Source organism: Mauremys reevesii, linkage group 1 (assembly GCF_016161935.1).
Source record: "Mauremys reevesii isolate NIE-2019 linkage group 1, ASM1616193v1, whole genome shotgun sequence".
NCBI lineage: Eukaryota > Metazoa > Chordata > Testudines > Geoemydidae > Mauremys > Mauremys reevesii.
The window spans coordinates 195,565,059-195,582,786 of NC_052623.1; the positions used below are offsets into that span (position 1 = coordinate 195,565,059).

The window sequence follows — 17,728 nt, forward strand, 5'->3', positions numbered from 1 at the left end:
GATGGCTACCTAATATTTGCATTGTTAATGAGTGCATGTGTAAATTCATACTTCAGACTTGTTGATCAGTCTGTTAGCTACCATCATTTTATCTGGAAAAAAAATTAACTTAATGTATCAAGTCTTCTGTGCATGGCAAGCTTTTGTGCATAATGCCAGAACACCGAGTTGATAACAGCAGCACTAATGGCTAAGCTGTATATTTATACACTATGATTTACTGAGAAGAGTTATTTAGTTTAAGCCAAAACATTTCATAGTAATAGAAGCACTAAGAGTTTAAAACATTGTGGATTAGGTTTTCTATTTTATTCAAACCATGCAACTTTCTCCTGCTTCTGGTCAATTTTTGCACTATATAATGCAGTTCAGCTAATAAAGCAATTTAAGTATCACAATACACTAAATTATTTAATGACTCCTCATTCTTTCTGCCACATGTAATCTCCAGTGCAGTGATAGCCTTAGTTATACATTTGAAAGGTAGCTATACTTAGATAAATGCTGGATTTCTTTCCTGGAAATAGATTTCTTAGCAGAAACCTGCTCCTTGTCATGAAACCAGTCTAACCCTTACATACTGTTATATAGACATTTCAATTCTGTCAGTAAATGCTCATTGCAATGCATCAGAAGACAGGAGAATAGATTGACTTGTTAATTCAAAGTGATAAAACAAAATTAACAATAAAAATTTAGAGGTTGTCAATTTATGAATAAGTTTAACCCTCTACGCACAGTGCACAGGTCTGGTACAATAGTGGAGGGCACTTAAATCACCTACGTACACTTAGGTCATCTTCAGGTTTGGCGGACGCGTGACTGTTTTGTTCATCCATTCTGGAGATTTACTTGTCTAGTTCACTCCAGGTTTAAAAGAGACGCTGCACCTATTCCTAGGCCATATTCACAGCTCTGTTCTAAGGAGAACTGGTACCAGTGTCCAGGACAACTTGCTAAGGAAGGCATCAATTTACATTCATGAATTTCCAATTGTAATTTCATCTGCCTTGTTGCTCTGTTGTGAGCATTAAAAGGACACTATCAAGTAACTTTAGTCTCCAAATGTTTGGAGGTTTATCTACAACAGCTATCTGTGTTTCTAAATGGTGAATTATTTCAATATCTCCTGTGAGTAAGGTATAATGTCCAATGATGTTATAAATGTACTAAAAGAAACTCACTATTCGTGATAACATTTGGAGATTCCTTAAATCTTCTTCAAAGATAAATCTCTATTAATGTTTTCCATGAAAAAGTAAAATTTGGCAAAAGCTATTTGCAAACCCTGGTCAAATTGCCAAAAAAGTTGAAACCATTCATTTCAGTCCTTTTTATACAGCTGCTCACTTGAAAAAATTAGAGGGCGGGGGTTGTTTTTTTTGTTTGTTTTTAAAGAAAACAAAAAAATACAGGGGATGGGGGGGGCGGGGGAAGGGAATGACTGAAACCTGAAATGAAAAGCTGATAAAATGTTGTTACAGTAAGAAAGAAAGAAGGAAAGAAAGTAGTAATTTTGGTCTGAAGCAAACTGATTTTTTTGCCCCTGATTTTTCAGTTCAGCCTTCCCAAAACACACACAAAAAAGGGGCAATTATTCACTTAGCTCTATTAAAAAGACAGGTACCCCAGCACTGGATGGGTAAGGAAGAACTAAGAATTTGACAGACTTTCTAACAACAGTCTTGCAGAAAAGGGTTCCATAGAAAGTGAGAGTGGCTGAGACTAACAATCTGTCTAATCCAGTATACTGTTTCGGGCAGTAACCAGTACTAGATGATTCAGAAGAAAGTGTACAATGTACCTAAAAGTAAGATTCTTCCCACATCTGTCTGATAGGGATTGGCTTATACCCTGAAGCAGAAATGTTGTGTTTCCTTTCTGTTAGTTTTCAGCTTAACGTAACCATAGCTGCTTTCACCCATGTAAATTGAAAACGTAAACTCTTGGCCTCAATTATGCCTAGGTAACCTAGAAAAAAAAAAACAACTTATGACTTATTACTACAAACAACAGAAAGGATGAAGATAAAGCCCTATTAAGACCGTTTTCAGAGGTGAAAGTAAGCCGGTCTGGTCAGGTGCACCGGTAAGAAAGTACTGACCATACCAGCTGGACCGCTGATGGGGGGGGGGGGCAAAGAGGGCAGCTGCCCTGGGGCTCCAGCAGTGATTTAAAGGGCCTGGGGCTCCTGGCTGCAGCTGGCATCACTGCACCACTTAAGCTCTTAGTTAACTTGTCACTTTTCTGACTTAGTAAGGTGCTTGACTTCTCCCCAAAGACCTTTGATGAAACAAAATATATTCTAACAGACAACACCATCTTGGCAATTGGCATCTGGAATGAAAAGCTATCGATCCCCTGTCAAAAAGATCCAGACACTACGCCAATAGTCGACAGAACACAGTCTGAAATAAAGTGGCCGACTTGCACTGCAGTTTCCCTGCGTGCTAATAGAGCAATTAGCTCTGTTGCACAGACTTAAAACAGAGTTTGGTTATTTGTATCCCATTATTTTCAGTTAATGCAGGAAGGGCAAGCAAGCACATTTCCCAATGAAGTGCCCATTCATCTCTTTGTGACATTCCAAGGACAGAGTTAATCAGTTAATATTTATGCATCACTTGCCTCTTATTGCACCCACCAGCTGATTTTATTCTTGATTTCTCTGTTACTCATATGAAGTTACATATTTTCAATTGACTAGGTGCAGCAAAGCAGCCAATAACTTGAGTGAAAATGATTGGACATAAATAAAGCAAAATTCTGTCCCGTACAGCAGTGCTTCTCAAAGCCGGGCCGCCGCTTGTTCAGGGAAAGCCTGTGGTGGCCGGGGCGGTTTGTTTACCTGCCGTGTCCACAGGTTCGCCCGATCGCAGCTCCCACTGGCTGCGGTTTGCCGCTCCAGGCCAATGGGGGCTGCGGGAAGTGGCATGGGCTGAGGGATGTGCTGGCTGCCGCTTCCCACAGCCCCCATTGGCCTGGAGTGGCGAACCACAGTGCTGCAGGCAAAGACCCAGAGAGCTAAAGGCAGCTCCTGACAGGCCACTGGGATCTGCAGACTGAGGCCCTGATACAAGGGCAAAGAGGGTGCTGGAGCCACTGAAGGAAGTGGCTAGACCGTAGGCTGCAATTTATCACTGAAGGAAGTGGCTAGACAGTAGACTGCAGGTTCCCCTGAAAGGGGGAGAACAGAGTGTGACACAGCCAGAGGGCAATGTCACTGAAGAGGACACCTTGGGAGTGACATGGGTCCAGGAACAGAGGTGACAGCAGGTGAGACACCATTGGAAGAGGGAGTAGTGCTAATTCCCCAGCCAGCCAGTAGGGGGCACTGCAGTGGTGAGTCACACCCCATCACACCTTGCTATGGGATTTGCTGCACTTTCCAGAACGTAAAAGTAGGATTTTCCAAGGAGCTCAGCATTGCCATGACACCATCTCAGTGAAGTCAATGATAAAATTTTCATTTATTTCACAAGAAGAATGTGAATGGTTTGGAGAAGTCTCCTGTAAGATGCTATTCATACTGCCCAGCAAAGCCTTTCTAGTCTTTCAGCTGGTGAAGATGTGCTGACATACAAGCTCGAGTTCTTTCTACTCAATTGCACAAGTTTAGAAAGGTCAGGCCTGGTTAGAACTTCAATAGGAGACATGCCGAGAACGTCCATAAGCTACAGTGTGTGGGTATCAGTGATTTATTGTAGGTGACCTCCTTTCTGGTAAATCAATACCCCAAACTGGTGTTGAGAGGTACTATTCTGCTCACGCCTCCACCACTTGTCAGAACTGAGGTTCCAAATAAGACCCTAATAAATTCATGATATTGCCAATCCTGCAATACTAGGTTTCCACCACAATTTTGACAGCAGGAGCACCCTGCCATCAGCACTGCACATGGTGAGGCTCCTGCTATCAGCTTTTCCAAATGATCACAAATAATGGCCCATTGTTACTTTTCCATGTCTTGTCCACAACTCAGCTGCAATTATTTGACAATTATCCTGCAATTCAAGTAGGGCCTTACTTATAAAAGATCCCAGGGCATTTCCCATAGATATCAGAGCATGCACAACATTAGTGTCCTGACCAAACTGTAAATACCTTTGTGCCACCCTGCAGTTGTCTCTGGAATTTGACTCTTTCACCGAAGTGAATGTGAAGTTGCTTTAATATGCCTGGAAGGAAACCACTCCATTGCAAGTTCTGCCTTGATTAAATCCCTGTCCAATTCTGCCGACCAACAGGCCCCCAGTAAACTCTGAATTGCCTTTTCCTTCAACCCCATCTTCTTCCTTTTGTTTTCTTTGTGTATCGTATTAGGGTGACGTGCATCATATAAACTCCTATATAGAAGGGAGCTTGTTTCCACTTTAAGCTGAAACAATGAAGCAAGGACCTGATATTTCTAAAGACTTTGGCAAGATCTTCGGAGCACTTACTCATAGGTTCCAAGGCCAAAAGGGACCACGGTGATCTAATCTGACCACCTGCCATAGGACAACACCAGCCTTAGGACATCCCTGAATGAACGGTGAAATCACATAAGGATAAACCAAAGCAACAGCTCTGCCAGCTTGGAATCAAGGAATAGATTAAGGAGATTTTAATACAGAACGCCCTAAACTTTCTCCTCCCTCACATAGGTTTCTATGTGATGGTAACATCCCTCCTGATGTTACCATCCAAGTGCTTTACAGCATTGCTTCTCAAAGCCTGTTCGCCGCTTGTTCAGGGAAAGCCCCTGGCAGTCCGGGCCGATTTGTTTACCTGCCACGTCCACAGGTTCGGCTGATTGAGGCTCCCACTGGCCGCAGTTCACCGCTCCAGGCCAATGGGGGCTGCGGGAAGTGGCACGGGCCGAGGGATGTGCTGTCCGCCCTTCCTGCAGCCCCCATTGGCCTGGAGCGGCGAACCATGGACAGTGGGAGCTGCGATCGGCTGAACCTGCGGACAGGGCAGGTAAACAAACCGGCCCGGCCCACCAGGGGCTTTCCCTGAACAAGCGGCGGCCCGACTTTGAGAAGCACTGCTCTACAGTAATTTCACTCAGCTTCCACGGCAGGGAAGAACTCTTCTGTTTCATTTTCTGCTGTCAGGGTACGAAGGAGAGGCCACACAGCCAGCCATCTGCTTCCCTCAGGAATGTGCTGTGAACCACATATATACACCAGAGTCAGTGTCCACAGTTCAAGAAAGAGGTTGATAAATTGGAGAAGGTTCAGAGAAGACCCATGAGAATGATTAAAGGATTGGAAAACATGCCTTATACCGATAAAGCTGAATAGATGACTCAAGGAGCTCAATCAGAGAAAAGGTTATTGGGGACTTGATCAGCCTATAAGGCCCAAATCCACAAGTGAGTTTCAAGTAAATGGAAGATAGGAGCCTAAATTTCTTTGTGGATATTCCATGTAGGCCTGTGTACCTCCATGGAGAACAGAAATCTGTTAATACAGGAAAAATCAGTCTAGCAGAGAAAGGTGTAACAAGACTCAATGGCTAGAAGCTGAAGCTAGACAAATTCAGACTAGAAATAAGGCACAATTATTTTTAAACAGCTTTGCAAAGGCTGTGGTAGATACCCCATTACTGGGAATCTTTAAAAATCAAGATTGGATGTTTTTTAGAAACATGTACATCTGCTCTAGTTCATAGAGTAATTAATCCAGGTAAATCTTATGGCCTGTGTTATGCAAGAGGTCAGACTCGAAGATCACAGTAGTCCCTTCTGTCTTTATAATCCAGAAAGATATGCAAGAAGTAGGTAGACCGCAGGCCTAGATAGATTTTTGGCCAAATTACATATGGTAGCCACCCTTCCCCCAACCACCAGAGCACCTTCTTGTGAGGTAAGTAGGTGATCAGAGGCAATTTTTGATTGTCAGTGTTTCACACCCATACAGCAGAAAGTAGGACCTAGGTCTGGGGAAGTGTAAAAAGAGTGGGAGGGGAAGTAGCCAGTTCTGTACTTTTCACACATTACGTATGTTTACCACTTCTGTCAGTCGAGTCCTATTTCTCTCTGGTCTGCCTATATTATGAGCTCTGCAACACGTGGATCATCATAAAATGTGTTTGTACAGCACCTAGCAGAGTGGGGCTGAGACCCAGTTGGTGTCTAAAGGCGAGGCTACCATAGTACAAATATAGTAGTTCTCATGCAGTGACCCAGTGTTTGAAGTTCTAGACCTGAAGAATCATATTTCCATTTGTCTTAACTTTTTTGCCACAGTTTTATCCCAATTCATGCCAACATTTCTATTTGTATTATACGTTGTGAAACGTTTAAGCAGTGACCCACAATTTGGTCTCAACTGCTTGACAGTTGAACTTCAACACCCAGCACTTGGTTTCCAGATCATGTCTGTTACCTTCTGTATAAGCTCTGGTTCATGGATGGAAAATCTCCTTCCTCCACCCACCTTCTACACAGTCTCTCTAGGCCAGGGGTGGGCAAACTTTGTGGCCCAAGGGCCACATCGGGGTACGAAACTGTATGGAGGGCCAGGTAGGGAAGGCTGTGCCCCCTGAACAGCCTGGCCCCTGCCCCCATCCAACCCCTCCCACTTTCCACCCCCTGACTGCCCTTCTCAGAACCTCCAACCTCCCCCGCTCCTTGTCCCCTGACCACCCCCTCCTGGGACCCCACCCCCTATCCAATCCTCCCGCTCCCTGTTCCCTGACTGCCCCAACCCCTATCCATACCCCCACCCCCTGACAGGACCCCTGGCACCCCACCCCCTATCCAATCCTTCCTGTTACCCATCCCCTCCCCGAACCTCTGCCCCATCCAACCGCCGCCTGCTCCCTGTCCCCTGACTGCCCCCCAAGACCCCCTTCTCCATACCCAACCCCCTTACCATGCCACTCAGAGCAGCATGTCTGGAGCCGTGCCTCCTGGCCGGAGCCAAACAGACTGCCACACTGCCTTGCATGAGCACGCAGCCCCACTGCCCAGGGCACTGCTCACATGGCAACATGGCTGCAGGGGAGAGGGGAAAGCAGGGGAGGGGCCAGGGGTAGCCTCCCTGGCCAGGAGCTCAGGGGCCAGACAGGATGGTCCCGCGGGCTGGATGTGGCCCACGGGCCATAGTTTGCCCACCTCTGCTCTAAGCAAATCCATTGTTTCTGCTCCATGACAAGTTCAGATCCCTCAAGTATTCAGCTTCCAGCAACAGCAGTTCATTATTCGACTCTACAAATGGCTTTTCTTAACAAAACCATTTGTTTGCTTCTCCGCTGGCAGAGCACTGCAGTGTCACAGAAACACCAACTGGGAATGGGATAATTTTGTTCTTGGCAGAAGATGGTGCATTTCTCATCAGCAGGGCAAGTTTTCTGTTTCCTAACACATTCTTCTGATCTGCACAGGATTTTACCCTCCTTCAGAGCCTGGGTGTCGTATCTGGTGTTCTATTTGCCCTTTAACTAGCCAAACAAGAAGAGACCACCAATGATTTAATCAGACATTTCCCAGATTGGGGAAATCAGATAGCATGGAAGAGATCCCCCACAAGGAAAGTCTTAATCCCTCACTCACATGACCTCAGTCCCCTCCCCCCAAGAGAACTATCATGGACTGGGAGCAGCAAGGACCTCCACCACACACAGTCTTCTGCTGGAGTAGATGCGTTGTTGGTGCCCCCTCAGGGAATCATGCTCTCTGTACATTCAGTCAGGTGTTGGTTACCATTAGATCACCATCGAGCTTTGCTTCCACACTATGAGGGCTAGAAAATGTCCAAAACGCAAAGAAAACTCATCTTCCTCCAGGAGCTGGGGTTCTATGCACAGACCTATAACGCTTCTGTCATAGATACAGAGAGAGAGACACGCACATCCCAAACAGTCTGTATCTCAGTATTTTCATCCTCACTGGATGACATATTAGGTGTTCACACTGAAAACGTTTGGTGGAAACAGGAGTTTTGATCAAAGGCACACATGAGAACGGAAATGGTGAGAAACCCTTCAAACATTCTAGGATAGTAGAAGAGGCTTAAAATGGTCAGATATTACATAAGTAAGTTTCCATTACTAGAGGTGGTTTTTTTCCCCCCCTCCATAAATGCAGCTGGACCCTCCCTCTTCTAACAGAACACCTAGTAAACCCATTGCTCATCCCTGGGGGTTTTAGGCATGTGTGTCAAGCTGAATAAAGCTGTAATTATGTGGTTTTAGTTAGCTGGACCAGATGAGACCAATAAATGCTTCATTTTACACAAGAGCTATTGATGGGCCCACGCCTACCATGGAATTCCAGGTCAGTCAGTAGAGGCCCCAGTCCTGCAACAACTTCCATATATGTGTAAAATGAAGCACTTGAATACTGTCATTGAAGTCTATGGGGCTACTTGTGCGTGTAAACCTAAGCATATACCCAAGTCTTGGCAGGGTCAGAATCTAGGAGAGGAGGATGCCCAGCACCTTGCAAGATTATGACTTTGCTAAGAAAATATCTAACAGTACACAACAGTGGTTTGCATTTCCAGGCATTAGCTAGGCTGCATGCTAAAGCTACACCTTGCATGGCTGGTTCTTTCTAGTCATAGTTAATTTACACAGCTCATACTATTGCTATGGTAGAATACTAACCGTGCCGGAACAGGTAAATACCTCATTTAAAAAAAAAATTAATACGCCTCCCTCGACACATGCACTTACCAAGTTCTTGTCCTGGCAATAGCCAGTCAGAAAGCAGCTTGAACTAACAAAGATATTTATAAGCCACATTTTTGGAAACTTTCTTTTCTCCGCATTTCCAACAATCATGCTGCCTACTGAATGCTGTTTCTGACCATTCTCTCTGGGTCACACACTTACATATAGACCCATGGTCCTCACTGTATTTTGCAGGATATTCTTCCTTGCTCACACTGTATATGCAGCCAAGTCGATGGAAGAATTCAGCCTAACTACTGGCTCACGGAGGCCCCTTCTGACATAGGCAGCATCTACTCTACAGCTACCTACCTGTGCTGCTATAGTATAGCCATATCGACCTCTGCCGTCATAGTTTAGGGTAAAGCAATTCTTTAACTACATAAAATAGCTGGGTTTAGTTATTGGAAAAACTTGTGTTTTTCTACTTTTCACATGGATCTTGTGCCCAATTTTGTTCAGAAGCTCAACGATAAATCTAGGAACTGTAGCTTAGACATTATAGAGCATTCTCTACATTGTAAACTGTTAGCTGTGAACAGATAATCTAGCTGATATACCATTACCTACACAGAGTGTTTATCTTGTGGATTTCATTTAGCCCTGTCAGTAAAAGTAACCCAAGCAGTTTCACTTGTGTTTATAGATTGCTGTAGTTGAGAACCCAGAAGCAATGCAAACTAACACTTCAAGGAATTTTATTAATTTTTAAAATAGGTTTTAGAACATTCCTATTGGTTTTAAGCTTAAGATACAGTATTTATGTCTGAAGCCCAGATTGAGCTGTGTCCTTTTAAACAGATGTCACATCAAACAGGGAATTGCATCATTTTCTTAGTGCAGACCTACTGAAAATAAAGCTGTTTCTTCCAGAAAATATTAACCTCCGGTACATTTAGAAATAAAAATTCAGTTTTGCAGATCTGATTGGCTTTGCAATTCATTTCATAAAGCCAGTACACAGTCTTACTAAAACCAAACAATACTCAGAGCAATGAAATCTCATTCTTCCATACTTTGGAACTAATGGCGGCTGCCTCTATACTTGGCAGAAGGACACCAGCACCATCACTTCTATTAAATACACCCTGGGCTCATTTATCTGCATCTAACAAAAATTCTTAAGGGACTCATCATAGAGAATGTCATTTCAAATACAGAACGTGTTCTACCATTAAAGTGAGATACACGCATGCATCCACAATAGTGATGCATACACATATACATCCACCATTGTGATTTTACATCATAGTAGTGGGATGGCCATAATTCAGAATTAATGCTTAAAACATACATCTAAAAATGAAATTCATGATATTTCTAAAGAGCTGATTTGCAGCATGACTGGTTTGATGATCGCTCTTTGGAAAGCATAAGTAATGAACATGTTCAACCAGAGTTGATCATTTTGTTTTCAGTCCTCACACTCCAGGAAAACATTCAAAATACTGTACATTACAATAAAGGATGTGATCATTCCACTTGTTGGGAATCATTTGGTAACAATAAGGGCTCAGAATCCATTAGCATAAAAGCCTACTTCAATGATTTCCTTAATTCATGTGACTGCTGTTTATTCACAGGAAGTTGATGGTAGTTATATTTATGATTCCACATACACCTAGTCTAAAGCATAATGTATTTTACATTGATGGGGCATCTCTTAGCCCAAAGCATTTCATATACTCTATATTGTCCATTCCATACTGTAACACAGCTATATCTGACATAAGGAACAGCTGCAAGCCAGCCCAGGTCACAGAGTTGGAGAACAAGATGTTTTTGGCCACAGACGCTTAGGACTAAGTATTACTTTTGCAAAATGTGTAACAGGATTTTTTTGGGGGGGGGGACAGGGAGGGGAGGGGGTTTGAGGCAAAACAGACAAACCCTTAATTTCAAAGTCTCTCTGAAAATCGCACAGAGAAAAGTTCCTTTCATCATGTGAGTGAGTTAAATTTCTTGGGGTCTGAAACTATGATTCCAAAGAGCATAGGTCCTGCAAACTTGTTCCTTAAAACCACTCATCCTCTCCAACCATATGCACTTGTGATAGCTGAGATGCCATCTACATCTAGCATTTGGGGCCCTAACCTTACAAAGTGCTGAACTCAGACTCCCAGTGACCCCTAAAACAGCTGCAGAGTCTCTGCACCCTGTTATTTCATAAATTTCAGCTCTTAAGAGTTTTACCCTCAGCAAGGTTTTCACCATCAAGCAAGCTCCTCAGTAGAAGGGACTGCACCAGGAAACACCAAATGAAGTAATGCTTATGGCTACTTTGAAGTGTTCTCTGCACCCTCATTCCCACTGAAAACAGACATCCATGTGGAAACACACCCAAGACTATTGCACTACTAGCCCAACACATTTCATACCCTACTAGACACATATCGTGCGAACCAGGCAAAGTGAAAAATGGGTTCCAATTCCAAATCCCCTATTTAATATAAGAAACATGAAGCAACTAACTGCTTACAATAACATGCAGACACACTCTCTGAGCAGGCACTAAGTTACTCACGGTCATCTCCCAGAGCATCTGGCTGATTAATTTCAACACAGTACAATGCCTGTTAAGGGAAACAAGTCCTAGCCACTGAATAGATGTACTATATTTCATGGGACCTACAGATACGCTGCTTGGCACAGCCATGTTCCACACTGTGGTGGTCAGTAATCACTACGGGCCCAGAAATCCTCCATACTTAGTGATGCAGATCCCCAACTACCTCTGTCTAACAGAATATGAGCTTCTGCAGCACCCCTCACCCCCAGACTTCTTATCTCGGAAACTAAGCCACTTGAAGGTACAGTTCCAATATCATTCCCATAACAGAAAGTTCACAGTAGACCCAGCTTAACCACCCCTTCCACAAAATGAATTCTCCCTCAGGCTTCTAAATGCTTGAGAAATTTTTGTTCAACTAAAAGTAGAATTAAGTCTCTGGCCATGTTCTACTCTCAAATGCCCAATGCCTGCAAAACAATCTGTACATACCCACCCCCACAGCATTTCAAGGTATACAAGGATAGGCCTAATTAGTTTCAGCTGTACCCAATTGCCTCATCACAGGAGACTCTTCCAGGCAAAGGCACTGAAAACTCTAGATTTAGTACCACAACCATCACCATGCCACTGGCTGGTTCAGCATAGCCTCTTTCTAAGAACTGGCAGGTCAGGGGGAGGGGGTGTCTCCTCTTCAGGGAGCAACAAGGGTAGGACAATATGGCAAGTCAAATCCTGCAGCAGCAAGTCTCAGAGCCTGGGTAAAGAGACTTGGGCTCATGGGTCTCATGTTGTGATGCTACAAAGAGCCACATAGACATGCAGGGCTTGGGCTGGAGCTTGGAATCCGAAGCCCAGAGAGTTGGGTGGGTTTTAGAGCCCACAACCAAATGTCTGCACAGCTATCTGTGAACCTCAGCCTCAGTGGCTGGTTTGCCATGTAGACATACTACACCGAGGGACCACACATTACTATCAGTTTTCTTGATTTCCTTCTAAACTAGTACCACGCCTATTTATTTTTCCTTGGTTCAGATGCATTGCCCTCTCTGAGATACTTTCATGTCCTCATCACCACAGTATGTGTGCACCCCAGCATCACTAACACATTTAACCTCACAATCCCCCATTGGGAAGAATGCTTATCCCCATTGTACAGATAGGGAACTGAGGTAGAGCAAGGCTAAGGCCCAGCTCCTCAATTTCCACTGAAGTCACTGGGAGTTAGGTGCCTAAATACCTGTGAGGGGCTGGACTGGCTTGCTTAGAGTCACAGTGGAATTCTGTAGCAGAGCAAGGAATTGAACATGGGTCTGTCACAAGCCAAGCTAGCACTCAAACTCTTGAGCCACTCTTCCTCTCATTCAGCCACTGATTATGTCATCATCCTGGGCATTAAACATCAAGGGGTGAAGTAAGAAATGTTGGTTACTGGTGACACCTATTTGAAAACGTGCCACTAAAATGAGTCACTGGGATACGTGTTCCTCTCTTCCTAGACCTTGGTAAGAATTGAAAGCACAGAATAAAGACAAATAACAAGGAGTCCTTGTGGCACCTTAGAGACTAACAAATTCATTTGGGCATAAGCTTTCGTGGGCTAGAACCCATGAATAAAGACAGAAGACCATGCGTGTAACGTACTGTGGCAAGAACAGTGGGGAGGTGTCCAGCTCACCTCTTCTCATCTCCTTTTGCTAGTGAGGTGTCAAATGTCCAACTTCTTCCGAGGTTTGGGCAACTGGGCCTGGGCTCTCCATCAGTGAATAGTCACAGGTCTTTCTCCAAACGCTTCTTTCCATTTTAGTCTCATGTCAGTTTAAGAGCTTCTGAGCCTTCACGTCCCTACAGTCTCTTCCCTCAAATAGGCCTGGCATAAGGGCTTTTAATATCAAAACACAGGGAAGAATCTGCACCCTATGGAGAGAGAACTTCTCTCTGCTGCACAATCTTGACTGAATACCGCTACCCAATGGGAAGGAGCCTCACATTCTCTGCTCTGTGAATAGGCCTCCCCCATGCCACTGACCTGTGTTACTGATAACACCTCATATTATTATTTGCTTGTATTACAGTAGCTCTCAGAGGCCACACTCAGTCTCAGGGCCCCATTTTGGCTCCAAGCACAGTGTAGACTGAGGCCCCTACCCTGCAGTGAGCTTTATATGGGCAGGCCCCTGTTATGGATCCTTGTTGATAGGATTTACAGGGGCAGAATAGAAGAGTAATAATATTTCTCCTAAAGAGAGCCATTCTATATAGATTTCATTAGAGATAAAGGTCACCTCTCTAATGCCATTTATAAATCCATTAGGACGACAGACTCATTTATTTCTGCTGCTCTGAAGCAGCATTATATCTTCATTTTAAGGTCACAACTGCATGCATCACAGAAACACTGCAAGGTGAGAGCTCAGAAATCTCTCTCTGGCTGAGCCCATTCCTCCCTTTACAGTGGTTAATAACTCCTCCTGCCCACACAACCTCTTGGTCTGCTATTCTTCAGGCTTAGTAACAGCTGGGCAGTGAGTTTTTCAGGGATGGGTGTAGGGAAATTTAAAGAAAATTAGATAGTTGTTTTTCTGTCTAGCCTGAGGGTGATCAATGGATGGCATTTCCCCAGAAGCTGAGACAGGCATTGGGTTCTCTTTTTTGCTTTTCATACTTGGTTTTAAACCATGCAAGGTGTTATTTATGTAACTTAGCAAGCTTTGTTAGGTTGGAAAGCATTGATTAAAAGCATACTGTGCACAAGACGTGTGCCACAACCAACACTCTGCAACCCCCTCCCCATCCCTAAATTTGGTCACCTTCAGTCTCAGACACAGAGCCCTACTCAAGACAATCTTGATGGTGCAGCTACAATAGATTAATTTTCCTTAACAGTTTAGTTATGCAGTGAGTGCTAGTGTTTGCATTTACTGGGGCAGGATAGCATCCTTGAGCACATCCCTTTGGGACACAGTATGACCTTGCAGACCAGCTGCCCTCTTTCAGTCTTGCAATGATTTACTCACACCTGGGGACAGAGAATAGAACCCCTCCTTTGTGGGGGTCTCATTTATTAACTCCTTTTACAGAATAAAAAACCCTCCTTGCTAGACCCCCCCAACTCCAAACCATTTTCTGGCCCTGAGGCTAATACCAACAGGCATCCTCTCCCCCGTTCAAAAGATGCTGGCTGTCCTCTCAGAGCTGGGTTACCATGCAAAACATACTCACACTCCTCAGCTAGAGAGTTCACAGCTCTACTCCTGGAGCTTAGTGATGCTTTGGGTCTCAGTAGGCCTCACCCAGCTTCTCTGCAGCTAGACCCTATTTTCTCTATCACTGGGAGCAAGTCTTTCTGGAAGCATCACCCTCCAGCTGAACTCTGGTAACCTTGCATTAATCCCAGGGGCTCATTAGCCAGTTAATTGCCTAGGTGGCTGGTTGACAGTTAATTGCTTACAAGTGGGCCAAAATAGATTTGTTCCCCTTCAAGAAGCCCGACACAGGTAGATTGGGCCTTGACTCCCTTAAAAGGCCAGCTATCCTGTCACTGACTGACAGAATGTCTCTCTCTCTCTCTCTCTCTCTCTCTCTGTAAACAGCTTTTGGTCCTCTGGACACTTCCCTTAGTCTGGAATGCAATCCTTTGAATAAGATGTACCCTGGTCCTCTTTTACTTTATAGAGTAGCAGGGACCCAGGACATATGACAGCATTTCTGGCAGGCTTCAGTACTTCCCCTCTCAGTTTCTAAATGCTAAATGTACCTACTGGTTATTAGGTATTTCTGGCATGTAGATCTTTGTAGTATTGAAGCTACTCGTAAACATTAATGAGTTAATGCTACCTCAGTGAGATAAGTATTACTGTACATATGGGGAAACTGAGGCAGAGAAAGAAAACAATGTGGCCAAGGTCAAAGAGATGGGGATAAAATCCTGATCTACCAACTCTCCAATATGGGCCTTATCAAAATCATGGGCTCAGATCCACAAAGGCATTTAGGGAACCAAAACCTGTACATAAATCCCAGTTTTAAGCACCCCTGCGATCCACAACCCCCTCCTGCACACACACACGCACACACACTCAGCTACCATCTAACCCTATAAGAACCTAAGCTCATTCAGCACCTAAATTTTCACTGTAAAATTCCCTAGGTGCCTACGTTTCTGTCTCTGGGCATGTGCATAATGCTTCCCTCTAGGCACCCAGACAACTCTATCACAAGAAGCCCAAATGTGAGCCACAAACTAGGCAAGCATTCGCCCCCCATCTATCTTTCCTGTGTGGCCCAATCAGGTAGGATGCTCAGAGCATGCCCACCAGGTCACGTACCATTCACAATCCAGTTGGTGGTGATGGTACCCACCCTATGACTTTTAGCCCAGTGGTAAGAGCATGCACCTGGGATGTAAGAGACCCAGATTCCATTCTCCTCCTCTCCTCCTCCAATGGGGAGAAGGGATTTGAACAGGAGGTCTCCTCTATCTCAGAAAAGTGCCCTAACCACTAGGCTATGGGCTTTCCCTCAAGCTGTCCTGTTGAAGCGTTCCCAATGTATACAAATATTTAAACAGACACTGGGCCAGAGCATATGAGTGAGACTAACTTTATCGTCTGGTAGTTATTGCACCCACCTATGAAATGGCAGACCCTGGGTTCAAAGCCCCTTCCCCTGGCTTAGGCATCTAAGCTGCATGAGTAAAGAGGTTCCTAGCTGTGGATGTCAAGCAAAGATAAGCACCTTCCTGGGGCCTGGATTTAAGCACCCAGCTCCCTGAGAGGGGTGGAGCCTAAAACATACCCTTCTTGTCTGCATCACCCTGCCTAGCAGATCATATTCTTAGGCACCTATCTCCCCCCCTGCATTGTATAGAGAGTCCAGGTGCCCACACTCGGGCTTTGTGGATCACTGTGGTGTTCCACTGATTTTCTAGGCACCTAAAAGTTAGGCATTGCAATGCCTCAATCAGTCCCTTTGTGGGCTCTGGGAACCTTCCTCCCTGGATGCCACCATCTCCATTGCAGTACAAGACATTCACAATTGTCATTGACTCATGATTAAGTACTAGGCTTTTGAAAACAACCAGTGAAAATACACAGTGAGCAACGAACACAAAGGTAGGGAGCAGGACTGTCTTACTGTTAACACTGTATTTTCCTCACTTCCTTACAAAGAGTAGGTGGTGTTATCTATAGAAACATCCAGCTGGGAGGCTGCAGGCAACCCTAATGAGCAAAGTCTGTCATGTGGGTCACCTTCATTATTTGTTATTTAATGCAAGTTTATGTTTCCTTAATTGCCCTTTGACATCTCTTTAATTGAGCTGACTGAACTTTATATTGAATGTCTATGGGGTGCATTTCCTTTCCATTGTTGTTATAAATAGGTTGAACCTGGACTCAGTTCTCATGTGTGTGACACACACACACACACACACACACACACACACACACACCTCTCTCTCTCTCTAGGAAGGAGGGATAGCTCAGTGGTTTGAGCATTGGCCTGCTAAACCCAGGGTTGTGAGCTCAATGCTTGAAGAGACCATCCAGGGATCTAGGGCAAAAATCTGTCTGGGGGTTGGACTAGAGGACCTCCTGAGGTCCCTTCCAACCCTGATATTCTATGATTCTGTCCAGCACAATCAGGCCCTCATGTCTCTCAAGGCCTCCTGATGCTGCTGTAATATTTAAATCAAGAATAATAAAGCACTTTACCAGCATTAGTTAGGCCTTAGTTGTGACACCCTTATGGAGACAGGGAAATCTCATTTGTTCATTTTATAGAGGAGGAGGAAACTGAAGTACAGAGAGGTGGAGAGACTTGCCCTGTTTCCCTGAGGGAGCCAGTTTCCCTCAAGATTAAAGACCGGTACCATGTCTAATCCACTAAATCATCATCAACTCACATGTGCCCACAAGCAAGTCCCCTGTTTCTGTTTCCTTCTCTATAAAAGGAAGGCATTAGTTACTTACTACTCTAAGGCACACCTATCTTGGACCCTCAGTGCATTCCATTAGCTGGAACTAATTGGTTTTGTCACTGGAGAGGTGTGGGATAGAATTCAATTCATAACAGACTTCTAGCATTTGTCAGACGATTGACATTATAAGCCAAAATTCAACCCTTGTGCAGCTCCATTGCAATCCCACCACCTTACTTCAGGAGCTGAATTTGGCTCTAGCTTTGAGTGTGCCCCTGGTTGAAGCTTCAGAAGTAACTTGGACATGGAGAAGCAGGATCACAGATGCAGCAGCAGTATTGTGGGGAATGCCATTCTGGGCACATGCAGCTTCCAGCAAGCACTTACTGCATGTTGCACTGGGAAGAGATAGAGGAGCTGGTCAACTACCCAGCTCTCTCCTGGGGGTTCCTGGCACCAATGTGATACACATGGCAGAAGGGTTCATGTAACCTCTCTCCACAGGCAATTTGTGTTGGGAGTTGTGGGCGTTAAAGATTCAGTCTAAATGGATTTTTTAAAATGTCTTTATTTTTAGAAGATCAAACAATATTGTCACTGATCTGAAGGATGAGGTTACTTGTTGAGATACAAGA

General features: G+C 44.4%; 1 protein-coding gene across 9 annotated transcripts in view; it reads right to left on the bottom strand.

Annotated features, from left to right (window-relative positions):
• TMPRSS7 (transmembrane serine protease 7) overlaps positions 1 to 14,520 on the bottom strand; it is a 62,991-nt gene extending 48,471 nt beyond the window's left edge. For 4 of the 9 annotated variants that reach the window (XR_005598984.1, XM_039539839.1, XM_039539824.1 and 1 more), the window contains exon 1: positions 11,189 to 11,627. Coding sequence is in view for 4 of the 9 variants with exons in the window: in XM_039539839.1 (XP_039395773.1) it covers positions 11,189 to 11,320 (132 nt within the window). In the remaining 5 variants the exon portion in view is untranslated. Of the gene's footprint in view, positions 1 to 788; positions 910 to 1,804; positions 1,902 to 11,188; positions 11,628 to 12,851; positions 13,056 to 14,395 lie in introns of those variants that run through there. The other 5 variants (XM_039539863.1, XM_039539855.1, XM_039539847.1 and 2 more) reach the window with 5 other exon arrangements.
• Positions 14,521 to 17,728: the final 3,208 nt, after the last annotated feature.